General features: G+C 41.8%; 1 protein-coding gene across 1 annotated transcript in view; it reads left to right on the top strand.

Annotated features, from left to right (window-relative positions):
- SLC2A2 (solute carrier family 2 member 2) overlaps positions 1-22,456 on the top strand; it is a 75,012-nt gene extending 52,556 nt beyond the window's left edge. Inside the window, exons 7-11 of the mRNA XM_088452393.1 lie at positions 2,045-2,232; positions 3,496-3,600; positions 11,698-11,799; positions 14,852-15,055; positions 16,632-22,456. Coding sequence (XP_088308519.1) covers positions 2,045-2,232; positions 3,496-3,600; positions 11,698-11,799; positions 14,852-15,055; positions 16,632-16,823 — 791 coding nt within the window. The 3' untranslated portion in view covers positions 16,824-22,456. The remainder of the gene's footprint in view (positions 1-2,044; positions 2,233-3,495; positions 3,601-11,697; positions 11,800-14,851; positions 15,056-16,631) is intronic.
- The last annotated feature ends 1,059 nt before the right edge of the window (positions 22,457-23,515 follow it).

Raw genomic sequence — 23,515 nt, 5'->3', positions numbered from 1 at the left:
CTTATACAGTGCCCCCAGTAGTGGTGCTCCTTATGCAGTTCCCCCAGTAGTGGTAGTGCCCCTTATGCAGTGCCCGCATTGGTAGTGTCCCTTATTCCGTGACCCCAGTAGTGGTGCCCCTTATTCAGTGCCCCCAGTGGTGGTGCCCCTTATGCAATGCCCCCCAGGAGAGGTTCCCTCTGTAGTAAAGCCCCCTGTAGAAGTAATGATCCCTGTAGTAGTGCCAATAGTAATGCCCCCTGTAGTAATGGCCCAGTAATAGTGACCCCAATAGTAATGCCCCGAGTAAATGCCCCCAGTAGTAGTGCCCCCAATAGTAATTCCCCCAGTAGTAGTGCCCCCAAGTAAATGCCCCTCATTAGTAGTGCCCCCAGAAGTTATGCCCCCAATATGAAGCCGCTTACACAAAAAAAATACGTACCTTAAGTCCCGCTTCCGTCCGGCTGGCCGCTCCTCGGAACTATGGGAGAGACGTCATGACGTCTCTCCCATAGTGCACTGCGGGAGCCTGAAGCCGGAGCTCAGGTGTGAGCTCCAGCCTCCGGCTGGCACTGCGGGGAGGGAGCCGGGGGCCCACTGGTAACAAAATCTCAGTGTGCGCACGTCAAATGGAGACTCCCTGTGGCGCCTGGCTAAGGTGAGTCGGAGGAGGCGGAACTGGTTCAGTTTTCAAATAGAAGTGATGGATCGCAGTTCCGCCCCGTTCCGGCCAACTTTAACCCCTGATTATACTGCTTGGTGCATCTTTAGATGCAACTATTGGTCGTACAATCGAAACTTGCACTACCCCGGGGCAGAATCTCTGTCAGAGCATGGCCTCCAATGGGAGCCATTAAACATCTGAGGGGTCTATGTACTAAGCCTTGGAGAGAGATAAAGTAGACTGAGATAAAGTACCAACCAATCAGCTCCTAACTGTCACTTTACAGGTTGCATCGAAAAGTGACAGTTAAGCTGGGTACACACCTAACATATATCTGCAATGATGTTTGTTAATTCATGCTGAACAATCATCATGTGACCGCGGGTCCAGCTCGCCCCGGGTCTCGCCGTGCCCCCCTCTTCACGTACTCTGCTGCAGCTGTACAGACGTTTGGCTGACCGCCCGTACACACCACACGATGCCCCAACATATCTGCAGATATATCTGTCATCGGCTGTGCAGCACAGCCGACGTGATATGCCTGTGAAAGACGTAGTTCACAGACATATCGCTGTTACACATTGGCCCACGGGTACACCATATATTGTCCGATCAATTGATCGGCCAATATGTCTGCCAGTGTGGACCCAGCATTAGGAGCTGATTGGTTGGTACTTTATCTCTGTCCAGTTATGTGAAAAGCCCAAAACACTATCACAACATGACCAAAAGGCGGACCATCTATGTGCGTCTGAATAGCCACCTCCCAGTCACCGCCAAGGAAAGCCCTGGACATTTACAATACATTTTGGATGCCATGTGTCTAAGTCACAACTGCACCTCTGTGCGTACACACAGTGTGACGTATGTACCGTATGAGTTTTTGGAAATGTTTGCACATGTGTAGTAGCAGAAAAATTGCTGAACTCTATGAACATGGGCATTGTGTGAGGCTCAGAACCAGGCCCTGTGAGTGACATAAATTTCCATAGTGACTCCAATATCACTCTGGGAGATTTACTAGTGCACAATTACTTTAGCAGTCAATTTACGGTTCAATCATTAATCCCTACACTGCGGGCAGCCGCCGGATCGCTTTCAGGTTCTCTCACGTGTGCCAACATCAATTTTGCTGAAAAAAAAAAAAAGGAAGATCCCTCTCCGGCTGGGCTTCCCGCACAAGGGACATATAGCGTTAGCTAATAGAGATCTGTACAATAGCCCCATATTGCCATTTACCTCCTAGAGAGAAATGGGGATGGCTGCTGCAAGCACTTTTGTACTGAATGCAGAAGATATATCCGTCTGTATATCCTTCTTCCATAGCTATGAAAGTTCATTTTGTTTCAAACTGGCTAAAACAGCAGTTTCCACATTTTGTTTTGTGTATTCTGATTATAGTTTTAAAAAGACTTAAGGGAGAATATGACACATCCAAAGACATTGAGGAGATGAGGAGGGAGAAGGAGGAAGCAGCGCGTGAAAAGAAAGTTTCTATTATTCAGCTGTTTAAATCTCCAAATTACAGACAACCACTTTTAGTCTCGCTGGTCCTTCACATCTCTCAGCAGTTTTCTGGCATCAATGGGGTAAGAAAATGCATGTCTAGCACCGTTGCCTGTGGGAGGAGAGGCATGTACACATAACCCATGTACTAATTATAATTTCTTCTCATTGGGAGGATAAGCAGGTCCACTACCAACAGAGGGCCTGATTTAGCACAGATCGCAGCTGTGTAATAGCACGCAATGCAGCTGCGAAAATATACCAATGTCTGCCACCGCTCAGCCAGCATAGAGACACCCAGGACTGGTTTTTCACATTCGTAATACCTCGCAGTCCTGCTTATACATTGGTACCATCGGAAAACATCGGCCCGTCACGCACAGTTATAGCAAGTCTGACCTTTTTCAGAAATTGCAAATCCTGTCGCACGTAGTGAGTACTCAAGCTGCGTAGGCAATTGCAGTGGCTAATTTATGCACGCCCAATGCGACAGCATTCAAGGGGAGAGGCACTCCTGCCTTTCTGCAACCACTCCCCCGTCACCACCCCAAACGCTCACATCCTGTCACTCACTCTGTGATGGATTCCTGACTGTGTGCATAATCGCAGCGCAATTGCTGTGCATGTGCGGTGTGGTGCATAATCGCAGCGCAATTGTTGTGCATGTGCGGTGTGGTGCATATGCATGCGCAGTACGCATTAATCGGCCGATCTGCGTACGCGGTTGCAATTGTGATCCATGCTGCATCAGGCCCAGATAAAGGAGTGAAATTGGAATACGCCCATAACAGAAGTGCGTCTAGTCTTACCTTAGGCTCAAATAATGGCTCTAAAAAATCAAATAGATGCGCTATAAGAATTTTGTGGTGACAGTAAATGCCAAATTAAACATTGTAAGGTGTAGCGTAAACGTTCATTATTTATTTCTCATTTCATTATATTTATATTTGTTTTCCCAGTTTTAATTTGTAACGACTTTCACTGTCATATTTATTAACCATTTTGACAACACCAGTAAATCTGGTTGAATAGAACTAAAACATTACTACATTTATATTCTACTGAACGTGCTTGAAGATTTGTGTTTTTCTTTTTCTCTTATTTGACATTTAGGTTTATATACAAAATATAGACCTAGTTGTTGGTTCCCTGTTTTGCTGCTGACTTATACAGAGAGTACACATCTTTATAGGTCTGAGTGAGCTGGCTGTAACCAGCCAGAAGTGACATAAAGGCAGCTTCGTTTTGTTTAAAGGTGGCATGGAGGTTATTTCCAGCACAGATAGCTTACACAATACCTCCTGCTCAATGTAACATAAAATAATTGACATTTCATCTCTTAACAGATTTTCTACTATTCTACAAGCATATTTACTAAATCAGGAATTAGCCAACCAGTATATGCAACTATAGGAGTTGGTGCGGTAAACACAATCTTCACTGTGGTTTCGGTAAGTAGTTATGTTACATAAATGATATGGTTGTGAAAAACAAACAAACTATCTATCTATCTATCTATCTATCATACTTGCCTACTCTCCTGGATTGTCCATGAGACTGGCGGATTAGGGAAGATCTCCTGGGAGAGTAGACCACCCTCTTGAATCCATATACTTCCTCAGTGAAGTGGATGAGGCCATGATGATGCAATCATTTCCCTGCCATTACTGCGCGATGCTGGAATTTGTTGCATTTTGCCACAGTGGCAGGTTCATGATGTCACAAGTATACTACCCGCACTTGTCACTTACTATCTCCCTGGAACGGAATCTTCAAAAGTAGAGAAATAGGAAATACACACTATTCTTGTTATGTTTTGCCCAAGTGGACTGGTTTCCAATCATTTATATATTTATTTAGATTACATGAATAGATATTTTAATGATTGATTGCAAATTTCATCCAACTCTATATTTTACTAACAGACAAAATGCTTCACTGATAAAAGGCACATTTTACTTAGCTTGCAAAGCTGGCACTACTATATGCAAGATGTGTCCAGCTTGGCAAGGGTAGTATATGTGCCAGGTTTACTTCAGGAGCAAACAACTCCGGATAGTGAAGAGTGGTGTATTTGGATCCCTCCTCGGCCGTCAGATATCTCGGTATGCATACATTAACTCAGTTCACACATGAGTACCCCCACTGCTGAGTCAGACTTTGTAGTGGTGCTAGAGATCGCAGAGACAGCTGATTTTCAGGATCAGCTGTCCCTACGCCGGAACAATGTTGAATTGCTCTGGGATTTTAGTATCCGCAGCGACAGCTCACAGTGAGTTGGATACTAGATTAGCACCGCAGCTCGCAGTGATTATGAATAGACCGCTTTGTTACAGTAGAACTGAATTTGATACAGTAGTTAAAACATAATGATCCTATTTTCAAGAGCCGTAACTAGACTTTTTGGTGCCCTGTGCCAGAAAGCGCATTGGCGCCCCCCTCATTTTTCAAAGGGACATAATGCACCCAAAAAAGGGGAATGGCCTCATGGGGAAGGGCCAGGGAAGACATAGGGGAGGCCAGGAGATGCTGGGGATAAAAGAAGAGGAAGCTACAAGTGAGAATGATAATAAACAGAAATTTGACAGGCCCAAACAGCGCCCACTGACCTGCGATGGCACCGGCCCCACTACCCTAGCTACGGCCCTGCTATTTTCCCAGGTGTTACTGATTATCTGCTATTGCAGGCCTGATTCAGAGACCGTTGCAATGCCGATATACTCACAGAAAGAGCGATTGCTTGCTGATGCGTATGCACGAATGCGACACAGCGCACGCGCAGTGATTGCAAGGTGATTACGGCCATACAGAGGATCCATTCGCAAAGTGAGTGACAGGTAGTCAGCGTTTGGGGGAGGTAACAGGGGTGGTTAGGCAAACGCAGGCGTGTCTGACCATTTACACGCCGCTTCATGGGCATGCATAAATTAGCCACTGCTATCTCTTTAGCTCACTACATGTCAGGGGAGCTGCTGAGTCTGTAGCTGGTCCGACTTGCTGCATATGAAACATGGCTGCTTGCTTTGCATCGATGTTACCGCCATTGCACGTCATCGTAGGATAAAAGAGGGCAGCAGTGGAGTACCCCCACTCGGGTATACTCCCTATGCTCGGCTGTGTTTTGGAAAGCACTAGCATACGATCCATGACAGAATGCAGTTGCTTTTGCATTTCCGTCCATCACTGAATCAGGCCCATAGAACAAAGATGAATGACCATAAAAAATATTTACCCCTTTTGTAATATTTTTTTACATTGAATAATCATAATATCAACATACATTTATACAGGAATTCTTAGCACTGATCAACACAAATACTTTGTAGGGTCAAGCAACAAAAAAAAAGCTTTTTTCTTAAGGAATCACAAATTTAAAAAAAACAACAACTTAGCATCTCATAAATATTCTCCCTTCAGATACAATGACCCTAAATAACTGGAGAATGAGATATGCCAAAATTGAGGATCTGTTTTTGGAACAGGCCATCCTCCGATACTGAGTCTCTGTGTGAGAAGTCCCAGTCTATTGGGGTGGCCACCAGAGGCCAATAGCATCTCTGTTACAGTCTTCCGTGGCAGCCATTGGAAAATTTGTCCATGATTCAATAATATCTGCACTAGTTCTGGATGGACCAGATACTGTAGCAAATGGATAAATATTCTATGATCTGATGATACCAATAGTGAGCTGTTTGGCTTGAACACTAGGCGCTATGTTTGGCACAAGCCTAGCATTGCGTATCATCCTGCAAACACCGTCCCTCCCATGAAGCTGGAGCATAATTCTTTGGGAATGTTTCACTGCCACAATATAAAAAATGTGTCAAATTAGAGGGAACATGGATGAAGAGAGATATTGATGAATCTTACAGAAAAACAGAATGCAGTCCGCATTTGGAAGATTTATATTCATCAGGACAATAACTCAAATCATATAGCAAAAGTGGCTTAAATGCAAAATCAATGTGATGCACTTTCCACCCCCAGTCATAGGCCAGATGGCAGTCACAGTGAAAATCTGTGGAATGATTTTCAAATTGCTGTTCACCAATTGTTCTAATCCAACCCGAATCAGCTCATTCAGATGCAGAATTGCAATATTTCAGATGTGAAAATCTGATAGAGATTTACCTAAATAGTATCACAACTGTAATTTGCAGCTAATACCGTTTCTACTCCATATTAAAATAAGAGGGCTAAACACTGCTATAATCATACTTGCCGTCTATGAAATCTTCCTCCCCGGGAGTAGGACAAGGAGGTGAAGCAGGTAGGCGGATTTGGGGGCGACTGGATAGCGTAATTAAGCCCCGCCCCCTTGTGGGAATTCACCGCGATTATGCAGAATTAAAATAGGGGGCAGAGCTAATTGATACAATTCTCATACAATCGCTTCATTAGGCCCCGCACCTAATGCTCAGAACTGCCGATCCCCGCTTATATTCTCCTCATTCTAGAAAGTGGGCAGAATTCAGGAGAAGTGCCTACCCTTCCGGGGGGTGCGGTGGGGTTACCCGAAAAATCCGTAGCCTCCCGCGAAAACCGTATGTATGGCTATAATAACTTATAGGAGTAAATGTAATAGCCTGTACAATGCAGAGCATCGGCGACAAGTTCCCTAAAAGTCTGCCCAATGTTTTAAGGGGCAATCATTTTAAAGGAAAAACTAGATTGTTTTCTCTTTTAAATGATTGCCCCTTTAAAACATCGGGCAGACTCACTGGGATATTGCCAATGCCTGCATTGCACACGCTATTACATTTAACCAATAGTCTTTTCTGTTTGTAGTGCATTAATAAAATTATTAAGGTAATGATCCCCTAATAAACCCATATTGATCACATTTCTCTATGAATTTATATTGTGGCAGCCAAGTAGAGAGCTGTGTGGTGTATTGATTAATCTACGTCAGATAGTGGTGCTGAAATTAGTCCCCGGTACATTGCTGACATGATAAGTTCACCTGGAAGAACAGAGCATTCTGTATTTTAGCCTGTTAGCAATCTATTTTATCTTCACATACAGTACAAGGTTGTAAGCTCAATATTTGCTGACACCAACAAAAATGGCTGTTGCAGCTTGACAGTCTGTTATTTATTACCAAACATGCTGAGTAATATCTGAATGGTTACACACTGGCAATAAACCACTAGACACTATTATGTATTTGTTAAGTAAACTTGATTTAAAAATAGATGAATGAATTCACCCTGCAACTTGATCACTGTATTATACTGCTAAGTATATATTACTCTACTTATAATTTAATGTGTTCATTTTATATTAATTTATCTACTGTTGGAATGTAATAGTAATTTCCCCTTGTTGGTCATATACTTGCATACCTAAAATCAGAGTTTCATCTCCAATGTCTCCAACAAGTCATGTTTTAAGGATTTACTTCTGTGTGATTATAGACAGGAAAATTACAGACCCACTGACTAAAGATTTATACAGCTTTGCATGGTTATCAAAATCTACCAACCCTGTTTTATGGTGTTGTCAACGAGTTTTATCATACACAACGTGTAATAAAACTTGTTGAGTTTGATAATGGTGCTCCAGCCAATTAGCTCCCAAATGTCATCTGTTTGAAAAATGACAGCTGGAAGCTGATTGGCTTGAGCATCATTTAGCATACGCAATGTGTTTTATAACGCATTGCATATGATAAAACTCATTGATAATTGGGCCCCTATAATACCTCAATTTCCATCTAAAAGTCTTTCATCGCTGTGCTATTAGGAAAACATTGGTTGGCAGCACGAGGGAAGTAAATGTTTCCCTCTTATATTGCTGCCACTACATATAGAAACATACACAGGACAATAGATAAATATCTTTTGTCTCATGTAATCTCCACTACTGTGTTATCTCAAGCATTTGTACGCTCCTTCTCTGATGTATACTGCTAGAAGGGGTTGTAGCCAGCATGATGATGGTCACAATGTCAACATTAATTGATGAAATGTCGACGGCTAACATATCGATGTCTGCAAAATGACAGCATGTTCACAATGTCAACAACGCAAAAGTGAAATGCTGACGTTTTGTGAAATGCGGACATTAGGTTTAGGGGTAAAGTTAGTTTTAGGGTTAGCCTTAGGAGCACACTTACCGCTGCGACTCCTGTTTTGCAACACTAGCTGTAACTTGCGGCTAAAGCCGCAAATGCCTGAGTGTTAGCCACAGCTGCCAGATTAGGGCTAAGGCTGGGGTTAGGTTTAGGGTACTTACCAGCAGAACAGCCTCGCTGCCAATGGTTGACATTTTTAGCATGTCGACATTTCATCAGTGTCGACATGGTTAATGTCGACATGCTGAACATGTTGGCATATGACCCTGTCGACATGATGTATGTCAACATTCTAACCATTGACAAACTATACAGAACCCTTCTAGAAGTACATGATAGGACATTGCAGTGAAACATAATAATACCATATTATTTGCACTATGATATGCTAAAGGTGTGATGCTACTGACTGCTGCTCCTATGTGTCAGTGATTGCCTGGGAGCGTGGTGCTGGGCTGTATCAGTACCATAACCCTGATCCATGGGGCAGTAGATAGCAACTCTGCCTGCTCTACTGAAGTGAGGATGTTTGGGCGGTGGTGGTGGTGGGGGGGGACCTGAAGAGAGAGGAACATGAGTAGCATAGAGGAGGAGGAAGGAGAGGGCGTCACAGACAATGGCAGATGGGATGCTGCAGTAATGTTGTTTCATGGATATGATACCAATGGCTGAAAACACGCAGCCAAAATCCAGGACCTGTCAGAGGTTCTGTACAAAGGTAGACAAGTAAGATTGTAAACAAGTAACCAAATGATTAAGCAGAGCTGTAGATAAGAACATAGCCAGGTGTATCAGAGCCAGAATTGTAGCCATTCACAGTTGAAATACAAGAAATCTAAAAACAGTCAGGAACATGGGAAATACATGAATGGTCTAACCACAATAATCAGGCAGTGGTTGACATCTTGCCTCATATACCCACAGCCTTCAGACAAGTTGCTGTGGGCAGAGTAAGTATAGCATGCTTAAGTCAGGGGCATACCAATGTCCGAGGGGGCCCGTGTGCAGCAGGCTCCCCTCCTATGAGTAGCGCCCCTCCTTATCAGCTGTAAATCCAGGTGGCAAGTGCGTCCCTCCTCCATGGAACCATCTTCCCAGCGATATTCGGGAAGATGGTGGATGTGCACAAGGGAGCAAAGACTGGCATCGTGCCAGAGTCTTTGTTTTCATTGTGCGATGTCATCTACCTGAAGATGTCACTGGGAATAGGGTGCCGCGGAGGAGGAGGGACCAGCTTGCTGGTACAAGGTGAGTATAATCTGGGTGCAGGGTGTGTAGTGTTGGGCCCATCCTGATCTGTGTGCATTGCACACCCTGCACCTATTATAAATACGCCTATGACTTATTTATAATCAGAACAAAAGTATGAACAAACTGCAATAACTGGTTACAAATGTTTCAAGTGCATAAGGTCCCAGGCTCAAGCTCTTGCATGACCATGACAGAGGGGCATCTAGGGTACCCAGGGTGTGTCTGTTTGCCCTAACTACATCAGGCATGGCAGCATCCAGTAGGATAGATGCTGTCTCATTGCTTTCCACTTTGCTACATTTTTTTCAACATTCCCTTTGCATTAAATCCTATGCCATCACCTATATATAGGCATGATATGTCTCTTCACTAGCTATTAACAATGGTAGATATTTGGTCCTGCTAATACTATAATATTACACTTACCTACTCTCACGGGGTGTCTGGGAGACTCCGGAATTTTCGGTGCCTAATTATGAGAAGAGCCCAGTCCCACCCCCATCAGGGATCAGATACCCCTATGGGCACTCTCCCAGAGGGGAGGAAATAAATGTCAGAAATAATGTATAATATTCTAAATTTTTGGGAAAAAGCAGGACTTAAGGTGTGAAAATTACAGTAGACTATTTTCTCTTAACAATCAATAACTTGGATAAAAAGTTGTATCCATAAAATAAAATATATTCTAATGCTTGTTATGTGTACACATTAATTGCTGTATCCATTTATACTATAAAATAAAAATACCATTACATTCAGGCCCGGATTTCCCACAAGGCAACCTAGGCGCTCGCCTAGGGCCCCACGAGTCCCAAGGGGCCCGTGGATGGGCCCCTTTTGACTCGCGGGGCCCTAGACGGGACCCTTTTCCCCAAGAAATCTGGCTGGTCAAAATGCTCCCAGAGGAGCACTGTACAAGTACCACGTGACATCAAGATGTCACGAGGACCCGCTTAGAGTCCCGCTGTGGCACCACTGTCTGCATTGTCACAGAGTGACTGTGCATAAGAGGGAGGACGAGGATCACCGAGTCCTCCGACCAGCCCCATTGTCTCCAGCCCACCCCCAGCACAGCAGCCTCTGCCACTGACTGCCAGGCTTGCAGCTTGCCACCAGCAGCACGCATCGGTGGCACCCAGCAAGGAGCAGAGGGACAGGCCAAGGCAGAGTCTGGCTGAGTGAGACAGTGACCAAGGATCCAGATCTCAGGGAATCACAGCAGCCAGGCAGGTAGAGTAGTGTACTGTGCCATTCTCAACTACTCTAATATAGATTGAATTATGTAGGATATAATTTTTATGGTAGATGGGGTCTGGGAAGTGGACAGGACTGCCTTATATTACAAGCATATAGTAATATACATTATGATGATCATGACATTATTAGTACATCAATCCAGGATGATGCTATTTTCATGTTAGGTACTTGCAATATACTATACTATAATGCAGTCCTGTCCACTCCCCACCTACCATTACAAAAATAAATCCTATAGTGTACTTTAAAAAAAAAAAAGGGGGGGGGGTGTAATGGTGATGACTCATCCCCATCATTGTACTAAGCTGAGCACAGTCACACACAATACTGGGCATGGCCACACCACAACCCCCGCTGCAGATGCCACCTCGCAGCTACCTTCTAATCTTTAGCACTTCTCAGGCTTATGTGATGTATTCAATGGATAATAAGGAGTAAAATCTTAGGTATTAGGTTTAGTTTGGGTTTTGGCATTAGGGATAAGGTATTAGGGTTGGTGTATCAGTTTGGGTTAGGGTATTGGGGTCAGATTAGGTGTTTGAGTTGGGGTATTAGGGATAGTGTAGGGTTTAGCAGTTAGGGTATTAGGGTTAGAGGTTATGGTTAGGGTCAGGTTTGAGTTTAGGATTGAGTTAGGGCCAGGATTAGGGTAGGGATGCTTTGCATGAATCAGGAACGCAAATAACATGCTATGGATTGTTTGAGGGAGGGGGGCCCCAAACTGGTATGTTGCCTAGGGCCCCATGAGGTCTAAATAATCTCTAATAAAGTTAAAATGAATGAAAGAAATTGGACAAGCTTTCCTTACACTAGGCTTGCTCTGGTTATACTTTAAGTATCTTATAGTTTAGCTGTCTTGCTGACAACTCTGAATGTCATAGCACACTGTCCAATGTGATTTCCTACCTTATGTTATAGAAGCAAGCATGTAGTAACATCATGACTTATCTGTGTTATGCTACAGGTGTTCCTTGTAGAGAGAGCTGGAAGAAGGTCCCTGTATATCATTGGTTTAGCAGGCATGTGCGTTTGTGCTGTCATCATGACTATTGCTCTAGCTCTTCTGGTAAGTCCAATATGTTGTCTTTACACCAGAAAAGTTGTGCCACGTTGCAAGCTCATTAAAAAAAAAACATACAGAATAATGGTTAGAGAAATATGATCTTAAATGGAACAGCCTTCATGTGTCATGTTCAGTTGTGTTTTCCCTGGAGTGAGGATAGATTCTAGTGTGTATCAATGCTTGTTCTAGCAACAATGACAGTGGCATGTAACCGTAACTTACCGCATCCGTACAGCACATACTGAAAAGCAGATCACCTGAAAACAATGAAGAGGATGTGATTCTGCTCATCTCTTTCACCACAATGACAAAGGTTAAAGCTGCACATCCCATTGAAATAATAGATATTTTGGTGATAACAATGTTATAATAAAAATGGGTATGGAGGAGTCATTAAACAGGCATAATTGGTAGCATGCTTTTAATGAATTAATTAATAGATCAACCAACCAACCAATCAACACTTGTTATTTTCTAGACAGATCTTTGCCCAATGCTTACATTTCTTAACCACTTAACTCAGTGGTTCCCAAACTGTGCAGCATGGCTCCCTGGGGTGCCGCGGTGCTGTCACCAGGGTGCTGAGGCGGCCGGTGGCCTAAAAAGGCCGGTCAGTGTATTTTTTTTTTTGTGTCAAATATTTTTTTTTCTTGCACGGGTGGGAAAGGGGTTGGTGGTGCGGAGTTGAGCGAAGCAGTGCTGGTGGGGAGGTTGCGATGAGCGGGGGAGAGCTATCAGTGTAAAGCAACAGGCAGTGATTCTTGAGGCTGCTTGATGCTGAATTGGGTCCTACAGCGCAGTGCATTGTAGGAGATCAGACAGGAAGTGTCTGATCTGATCTGAAAAGCGATGCTGGAGAACAGTGCTGACAATCACAACTAAAGATAAGTAATGGGGGTCATGGAGATGGGCATATGGAGACATGCAGGAGGGTATATGGTGAGACATGCAGGGGGCAAATAGAGAGACATGGAGGGGGCCAATGGACAGACCTTTAGGGGGCAAATGGAGGGGAAATGGGAGAGAGACAGAGGGGGCAATGGAAGAGATATGGAGGGGCAATGGGTAAGAATAGCACAGTTTTTATCTTTCTTTTTTAATACTTATTACGTTATTTTGACCTAATTACTAAAAAAACCAGGACTGCTCAGTAATTATTTTGGCTTAAGGGTCCTTGAAAATATTAAGGAGACCCTAAGGGTGCTTAGAACTGAGAAAGTTTGGGAACCACTGACTTAACAATTTTTTTCCGTCAAAACCGCCAAAAATTGTCCAGATAAAATAAAGAATATACTAAAAACATCAGCATCTCGTCTGTTTCATACATACATATATGTAAGTCCCAATACTAAGTCCATGTAGATATGTTACGCCAAATATTGTTGTTTTTCTTTAAATTGTAAAAAAGTTTAAGAAGTATTTTTAAAAATGTATTTAAATATTTTATTTTTAAAAAATATACCTAGGGGATGATATGAAACCCCCCCAACCCCTTTGTCCATAGACCCCTATTGAAATTTCAATTCTGTCCCCCATCAAAAATACCCCCCCAGTGTAAAAAAACCCCTAGTGGTAAAAGGTCATTGGGCAGAGCCTCCACCCTCACAACTAGAGACAATGGGTCCCAAGTTTAGCCCCCCCTCTATCATCATGTGTGGCTATGTATGTAATTGTTTATTATATAAATATTTTTACCCCCCCCCCACAAAAAAATATATATTAATGTTCATTATAACCCCACCTCTCGCCCCTAGTGAAACAGTTTCCCCCTGTGACCCCCATTCCCCTGTGTCTAGCCCCGCCCCCTCACCTCTGTGATGCAGGGTGCAGCGGAGTGTGGTGCAGGGATCATCAGTCCCCCCTGCTGAAGAATTAGCATACTGTAGGCACAAGCGCCCTAGAGTGCCGGCATTTTGGCAGTGATGTCGGCGGTCACAGGCCGCCGCATCACTGCAGGAGGGCATGGGGTGACAGAGGTTGTGCAGAATGGATCTCCTCTCCAGAAGTCGGAGGACAGACAGGTTGGCGTGGTACCTTGCCAGATGAAGCACTTCTGGGTCCGGTCAAATTACATGCGACCACACCAGTTAAGTGGTTAAAGTGAGTTGATCTGAAACAACTTCACCTATGAAGTTCAAAACGGATAAATTGTGCAGGGCTTATATACAACAATTGAATGTTACTTAAACCATACCTCCCAATTTTTCATCCTCCCAAGGAGGGACAGGTCGCGCGCCGAAGGCGTGCGCGACCGAAAAGGGGGTGTGGTTTATGTAAAAGGGGAGGAGTCTACTGAAAATGGGGCAAAGCTTCGTGGCTTCCCCCATTTTCGTCACTATGGGGGCGTGCCCAGCACTCTCCGAGATGCTGGGCAGCCCCCAGGCAGTCCTAACACATGAGAACAGATGCCGTGCGCATGTGCACGGCATTTGTTCTCCTCCTGCACACTTGCTGCTCTGCTATGCAGAGCAGCGGTATGTGCTCTCCCCAACTTCCCCCCCACCGCGGGACACTGCGGCCCGCAGGTGGGACAGCAGGACAGCCCCAGAAAACCGGGACTATCCCGCTGGATTTGGGACAGTTGGAAGGTATGCTTAAACCAGTGGTGCTCACCCACAGTGACCCACTTCAAGGACCATAATATTTTGGATATTATCAAGAGTGACAGTCAGAATAGCCTGATGTTGGTGATGACACTGTGAATCTATGATTATAGTATAGAGTTAAATGACTTAATCTCCCTGAATAGTTTTTTTTAAATGATCTCCAACCTTGATATGTGTTATAGACAGTATAGAAGTACTAATATAAATTCACATAACTGTATTATAGTTGCATACTGGTCCTGTAAACTTGTCAGTGGCATGTGACTTACAGCATAATAAGTAGTAATATTCCTAGTCTGCTCCTGTATTGTCCTCTCTAGTATTTGTTGCTATTACCACTGTTCTTTTATTTCTGTGCAAGCACGTTATAGTTGAATTATAATGAATAGACAAGGGTAAATATCAACTCATTTACTGAACCAAAAAAACAAACTGCTTTCTTCTCTTAGGCTGACCATGCCTGGATGAGCTATTTGTGTATGGTTGCCATCTTTCTCTTTGTGATCTTCTTTGAAGTGGGGCCTGGTCCCATCCCTTGGTTCATTGTTGCCGAATTGTTCAGCCAAGGTCCACGGCCTGCTGCTATGGCAGTATCTGGATTTGTCAACTGGACCTGTAACTTCATCATTGGAATGTGTTTTCAGTACATTGCAGTGAGTATGAAATAGAATTTTAATGTGGCTTTATTCTTCATGCAGTGTTCACCATACCAGGAATGGGCCCCTCTCCCAGTGGATTATTTGGACATGTGATATTATTATTATTAGTAGTATTATTATTATTATTACTATTATTATTATTATTACTATTATTATTATTTGTATAGTTCCACCAAATTATGTTGCACTTTTCCGAGCATTTGTCATCATTTATGTTAGTCCCCTTTTGCCACTGGAGCTTACAGTCTAAAATCTCTTGTACATACACATTTGGGTCCATTTTGTTAGAAGACAGTTAATCATTCGGTATGTTTCTGGACTGTGAAAGGAAACCAGAACAGCCAGAGGAAACCCACACTAACACAGGGAGAATACGCAAACTCCACATAGATAGGGTCTTGGACAGAATCAAATACATGGCTCCAGTCCCATGAAGCAGCAATGGTAATCACTGTGTCACCACCATGATCTATCATTTATTTACAGTACATAGCACACACATATTCTGCAGCGCTTTATGGAGAATATTTTAGTCAATCACATCAAGTCCCGGCCCCAGAGGAGCTGGTATTCCCCATCACATGGGTGCACACATTCATACTAAGGTTCATTTTTCGTTAGAAGCAAATTAACCTAACAGTATGTTTTTTTTGAGTGTAGAAGGAAACCAGAGCTCCCAGAATAAGACCACGTATGGAGAACATACAAACTTCACACTGTTGTGCCATGACTGGAAATTAAATATATGACTTCAGTGCCGTGAGGCAGTAATGCTATCCGCTACACTACACTTTAATGCCCAGATTTCCTGCAATCTCTAAAACTGTAAACAATTGATTTAGTATTATAAAGTACTTCTGGGCACGAAGAGGTTTTCCTGCCCATACCTTTTGCACTATTTTCAGTTTTCATTCCAGCACAGGTCAGAGTTTTTTTTTAGCTCCATTTTACACAGATTACGTGTAGCTGGACAAACAACACGATAGTCATTTATACACAGAAGCTGGGGCTACCATATTTCATAGTAACCCCATGATATGAAGTTTGCTTAGGACATAAAGCAATGTCAGGCATCCCGTCTTTTTGTGCTAATCTTTGTGCTTTGTGCATATTAGGCCCTCATAGAGAGATCATGGCCAAACAATATTGGGGAGCATGGTAACATCTCCAGACTGGCCCTGGGTACTTTGTGTCTTTCTTCCCCCTCCTCTCGGCAAATCTGGTAACAAGAGCATGTAACATTTCTGTCAAAAATGTGAATTTTTACTCTCATAATGAAAGTATGATTATAAGTGTACTAGAGGAACCTAATATACTGTACTTGTTTTGTGGCTCCATCACTCTTCTTTGTATTCTCAATTTAGCCCTATTATTAATTGCACAGGAAGTTATTTTAGACATGTCATGTAATAAGTTTAAAATTGCTATAGGAACAATGTTTGATTAATTATGTCTATACAAATCATATTGTGTATAGATGTAGACATCTCACAGCAATTTACATTTATGTCACAATTTTGCACAACTACGCTATGTGAAAGTAATTTTTTTTGTTGTTTTTATTTTTTAGGATGCATGTGGACCTTACGTGTTCATCATTTTTGCAGTTCTTCTACTTGGTTTTACCATATTTACATACTTTAAAGTTCCAGAAACAAAAGGGAAGTCTTTTGATGAGATATCTGCTGAGTTCCGTAGGAAGAAGCTCAAGGGAGGCAAATCAACAGAGATGGAATACCTGGGAACAAGTACAGAAGCTTGAGCTCTATGAGACGTGGACATTTATTTTTACATTTTTGCCATATGTGACACAGGGTAACAACTGACCATTTTGTGCTTTTTATATAGAAACATATTTTTATACATTTAGGCATGGAGAATACATGTGTTGTATGTATGCAAATGAGTTTACTAGCAGAGGAACACACACTACTTATTTCCAAAAATCCTTTAAGATTAATTAGTGCATGGATGGTTATTGACTGCAGGTGAAAAATCCATCTAATCCAGTCTAGGCAATAACCTACTGTATTATCCTTTAATATTGTTTATATGTTTAATATTTATCCTTTAATATGGTTATATTTGCCTAATCGCAGCACCAGCTCTGTCTATACACCTGTAGAAAGAATATGGAGACCACATTGCAATACCACCTTTGAATATGGGGTAATTTTTGTTTTGAGTGACCAACACTTTTTGTTTTTGGTCAAAACATGCAATAAGATCTATAGTTGGTATATTTTAAACCTGAGATGTAAATCTGAATATTAGTGTTATAGAACATAATGTTAACAATAAGTTATACTGAATTATGAAGTTTTGCCCAAGTACCATTTTAAAGAATCCGGAAACAGTGCACAGTCAGTATAATTAAAACTATTAAATGAAGGTAATTTCAGCAAGGATAGGGTGCTTACAGCCATTAGTAACAGTAACTGATAATAAACCTGTTTATTGAAAGTTTTATTACAAATCGCAAGTAGTGTTAAACTCATCGACCAAATACAGTTTTTTATAATAAGTTCACTGTCCCAAATATAAGGACAGCAGGTGTCCTAGGCTTGGAACCCTGCCATTCATCATATAAGCCCCCCCCCCCCCCCCTGGCAGGATAATTGTAAATATAATTGTTTCTGACACACAGGGCTTTTTATATGTCAGGAGTAATGATTAAACAGTTAACTTACTGTTTACATTTCCACACCAGTCTGTTGCTTGATCTATATGGTTTCTTCTACTTTTACCAGAATTCCTCAGAAATAGTATTGAAAGAAACGCTCTGTGATCAACATAATCATTAAATAAGTATCTCCTTGATCATTATTTAATTGAACTACCTCCGGAAGCTATAGTAAATGGTAATAAATTGACTTGTTAGGGCGCTTGGATGAAAGGATTTCAGGTGCGCCCTGGAGCCATGAGGGGGAGTTGAGGTGAGGATGGGGTCCTTTACAGACTATGTAAATGCAGCCTGTGTAAATGGCTGCACATGGTTCAAACTACATAGATGTGGCTGCACCAGTATTTATTACCCCTCCGCTGATGTCCCCCTTCGGCACCTGACCAATGCTTCTCTGCCCTCTGGGAGTTATGTAGTGTAACTAATCACAAATATGGAGAAATATTTGCCAACTCTTCCTTGCAAAATTGCACAAACTGTGTTAGGTTAATTGGACAGCAAGTTTAGGTCCTTGACACTGATTTTCAATAGGATGTAGGTCAGTACTCTGATTGGATCACTCAGGGACTCAATGTTCTTACTTTAAAGCCACTTCACTGTTGTTCTTGCATTGTCCTTTGGATTATTGCCTTATATAAAGATAATCTTCCTCCTAAACTTGAGGTTTTAGTAAAGGGTTTTGAGCACCATTCATCTCCCTGATGATCACGTCTATACTATCAGTCCCCCACCACTAAATGTGATCCCATAATTTGTGGCTATCACCTTGTCATTTCATGGTGTGGATGGTGGTTCTTGGCTGGTGTGCAGTGTTTTATTTGTACAATATATACCCTTTTGCATCAAGGAAAGAAAGTTCTATTTTAGTCTTGTCTGATCTTACAAGACCTAATGCCACACTCCGTGTGTTTTGCCACCTCAGTTGGTAGGAGGGCCGAAAGTGCCAGCAGAGCTTGTACCAGCCCTGAATGCATTTACAGTTTTAAAGCCTCTACTTTGATGTAGGTCCTCACAGAGGGGCAGATGTATGAAGCTCTGGGAAGTGAAAAAGTGGAGAGTGATAAACTACCAACCAATCAGCTCCCAACTGTAATTTTCAAACACAGACTGTAACATAACAGTTAGTAGCTCAGTGGTTGGTCGTTTATCACTCTGCACTTTTAACACTTTCCAGAGCTTAATACATCTGCCCCAGTGAGAGAAGGCTGATCCACTAACTTCTAACAAATGTATGGAGTAGGAGAAACATTTTGTGATTGTGTTTCTTGAAAGTACTGTGAACAGTAGACCATTTACCATATTCCAGGATCCATGGGAGTTCTATAAATGTAGCATCTGAACACAAATTGGTATGTACATGCCATAGAAACAATGATAATGATTAGGACAGGTATTTATTTGGGTCATTGGTTGACATTTACTGATAACAGTTTATCAGAGTGTTTTTTCGTAATTACTATTATCATTTTTATAGAGTTTGTCAACTATTTTCTTGCTCATAAAGGGCCTGATTCAGCTTCAGACAGAATTGCAAAGCTGCTCACAAACAGCTTTGCAATTCCGTCTGTGCAGATATGGTAATACCACAGGATGCATCACAACTCCTGCTGCATTATGTATCCGAGCTGCGTTGTCCACCGCAGCATTGGATACTTTGCGGGACATCGGCCGGCTAAGGTGAACCATGGGGTCACGCAGCCGGCCGCCGCAGGTGAGATGAAGAAGCCAGGAAATCTCCGTCAGCCGACAGAGATCCTGGCTTCTTCCCTCTAGCGTGCACTGCTGAATCAGGCCCAAAGTGATCTGTTTTGTTAGATTACATTTATGAGATAATTTAATAGAGCCATGAATCAAATTAAGCACATTTGTAAATTCTACAATCTTTTCTGTGTACGTGATGGTGTGTTGATTGTCATGGTGATTTTAGGGTCAGCACTCTGAGGGGTTTTTGGCTGTTTTTCTGTGGGTTTTCAAACAACCCGATTTACTAAAGGTAAAACTGCTATTGAACCCCCTCAAATCTGCCATTTCACTAAACACCACAATCAGTGCTTTTTTTTCTATGTTTAAAAGGTGCCGTTACCTGGGATAGTCACCTAAAGATACAAGTTCATTCAAGATTTATAGTAGCTGCCACACTCTGGATACATTTGCAGATACATATTTTATTCATTTCTGAAATTATTTAACTGATTTCTTCTGGTTTCTGGAACTAGATATAAGAAATAAAAATGAGTGCGACCACAGAACTAGCACTGGCCACAATACACATGGCCATCCCGATATTTGGGGATGTAAAGAACAAGCCCTCAAATTTATCAAACTATGGGCCTGATTTAGAGATGAACGTTCACCCTATGATCCCTCTTCTGGTAATTTTTGCCAAATGTAGCCAGTATGCACCATAGGGTAATAACACGTGGAGATGGCGTTATCCTATGGTGCTGCAGCAGCTGTTGGAAATGGTACAGCCATGATACAGTCGGGGGATACTTACTATTTGCAGATATCCCCCGAAAACGGGTATTTTGGGGGAATATCCCGCAAATATTACTTGATAAATAGACCCAATATTATTATTGCCCACTTAATGTTAAAATTATATTACCCTCTACATATAATGATTTCTCCCCCTTTTAAGATAATTAATTTCTCCCCCTTTTAAGATAATCATAAAAATATTTTGTCCCACAGCACAAATACTGTTTTCACCCCCTTAATTAAATAATTGATTGTCCTCTTAATTAATAAGTGTATTGTGCCTTCTCCTATGTTCTGGTTGGCCAGATAGCTTTCCCAGCATTATCTCTTGTGCTGCTTTTGAGATTTGTAAGCCACAACACATGGTTTGAGAATCAGCCTCAATACCAATAAATAGGTTTGGAGATGAAAAACGCAGAAAAAAAACCAAGAATGCCAGTTATAATTCTTAAGAAAATTGGCTGTGGTCTGCATCCAGAAGTAAATGGGCTAACAAATAATTTCTGTAGTACCACGATATTAGTCGATAAGAAATTATAATTATCAGGACCAAGTCCCGATAATTGGTAAATATGCCCCTAAATACCATACTTCTTAACATTTCAGATCATATCAAATTAATTTTAGGCAAATATATCCTATAAGGGGTGTGGTATATTTTGTGGACAATCACCATGTCCACATGGTCATAATGTTAACATGCAACATGTTCACATGCTCAACATGTTGGCATTCATCATGTCAACACTGATGAAATGTCGACATGATTAGAATGTCAACAAAATGTCCCTGTTGTCTAGCGAAGATATACCTGGTATGTCAGGTCCGGTGGCTCTTGCAATGTCTTCCAGGTGCGGCAGTCAGTTAATGATGACTTCCGGCGTATCCAGTGGTGCTGCCATCTGTGAGTATGCCTAAATCCTAACCCTCCCCCTAGTTTCTAACCTTAACCTCTCCTCCTGTAGCCTAACCCCCCCTATAACGCCTAACCCTAACCACTTCTCCCGTAGCCTAACCCTTCCCTCCCGTAGCAACCCTCCGGTCTGTGCTACATTGTGATGTTGACATTATTAATGTTAATATTGCAAATGTCGACATTTTGACTACATTCCCATTTAAAAAAACACATTTATCAACTACAAAAGGCTTCATTGATGACTCTGTCTGAGCTTATATGTTTGTTATGGGATGGGTACAGGATGCTGGTACTCGGGATCCCGGTGGTCAGAATCCCACCGCCAGCATCCTGACCAGGTTACAATCCTGACGCCTCCAGGTAAGTAAGCCTACCCCAACCCCTAATCTTATCCCTAAAGCTCCCTATCCGCGGCCTAAACCTAACCTCCCTCCCTGGTGCCTATACCTAAACCTCCCTCCTCACAGCTTAAATCTACCCCCCCACCCCCGTAGCCTAAACCTTACCCTACCCCTAGTGCCTTACCTACTTATCTTCAGGATGCTGGCACCAGTATTTTGAACGCTGGAATCCCCGCTGTCGGGATTTTGATCGCATCCCGTTTTTTATCTCTTCACATACTTAATTCTCTCATAACAAAATATAACACCATAGCAGGGCCAAAATAACAATGGGGCGGATGGAGCTACAGCTCCAGGCCTACACATAAAAATAGGCCCATCATCATAAGTATTCAAACTGTATATCTAGTTTTCTCATCATGGCAGCATGATGATGACCAGCTGTCTAACTGGCCACACCGTCGGCCATAAATAATAAGTATTAAAATAGTATTACTAATACGGCCCTGCACCTAAGTAAGAGTATTTGCTGTTTACCTTTTTATTTTGTTGTTATGGTTTTATTTTATAAATTAAATGCATTAATGCACCCTTTTATTATAAAGTCATGACAAGTGAAACTCAATCCAAGTGCTGACAAATAATATGTTATGGAGAGACCTGGAAAAATTGTCTTGAACTCCAAGTTTAACAGAATAAAATTAAACCACTGGTTGTCAGAATATTAGTAAATAAATGGAGAGATCATGCAGGAGCTTGTGGGAGATCCATATCATACATATTATAGTATGGATCTCCCACATTGCTGAAAAATACTCTTTATAATATGAAATGTGTATTTCAGATTTACTTTTATATTGGTACATAAGTTTCAAAACAATAACATCATACTATTATTTTTCTAATAATGTTGAATACTCAAATGACAGTCTTTGTCTTTTTTAAGCATGTTTTTAATGTAAGTTGAACAATCACTATCAGTATTAACTTTTTTTTTTTATTTCTGAATAAAAAATATATACATATGCTTTCACGTAGTCACTCATTGGTATATAATGACTGAATGATTGTTTTTGTACTACCTTAAATTGATGAGAACATGAAATTCTATGATGTCTTCAACTCCTCTAGTTTTGCTACATCCACCACCGTTTGTATATAGCCCTACATGTTACTGTAGCTAAAGATAATTTAGCACATTTCCCAGGCGTGTTAAATATATAAAAAAAGGTTTAATTACAGCACAAATCTTAAAAGCTATTTGTTATGCTGCAGCAACATGCCTCTCATATACTGAATATAATATATAAATATATATACAGTCAGGCATAAATATTGGGACATTGACAGAATTTTCATATTTTGGCCTCTATTCACCACCACAATGGCTTTGAAATGAAACATACAAGATGTGCTTTAACTGCAGACTTTCAGATTTAATTTGAGGATAATTACATCCAAATCAGGTGAACGGTGTAGGAATTACAACGGTTTCTATAAGTGCCTCCCACTTTTTAAGGGGCTAAAAGTAATGGGACTATCAACTCAAAAGCTATTTCAAGGAGAGGTGTGGGCTATTCCCTCGTTATTTCATTATCAAATAAACAGGTAATAGGTCTGGAGTTAAGTGTGACATTTGCATTTGGAATCAGTTCCTGTCGACTCTCAATATGAGATTCAAAGAGCTGTCACGATCAGTGAAGCAAGCCTCAAAAATAAAAACAAACCCATCAGAGAGATAGTCAAAACATTAGTTGTTGCCAAATCAACCGTTTGGAACATTCTTAAAAAGAAAGAACTCACCGGAGAGCTCAGCAACACCAAAAGACCCAGAAGACCACGGAAAACAACTGTGGTGGATGACAGAAGAATTATTTCCCTGGTGAAGAAAAACCCCTTCACAACAGTTGGCCAAATCAAGAACACTCTCCAGGAGGTAGGTGTATATGTGTCAAAGACAACAATCAAGAGAAGACTTCACAAGAGTGAATATAGAGGGTTCACCACAAGATGTAAACCATTGGTGAGCCTCA

The sequence above is a fragment of the Taudactylus pleione genome, unplaced genomic scaffold (genome assembly GCF_031769625.1).
Source record: "Taudactylus pleione unplaced genomic scaffold, aTauple2 ptg000037l, whole genome shotgun sequence".
NCBI classification, from domain to species: Eukaryota; Metazoa; Chordata; class Amphibia; order Anura; family Myobatrachidae; genus Taudactylus; species Taudactylus pleione.
This window is presented reverse-complemented; position numbering and strand designations above follow the sequence as displayed.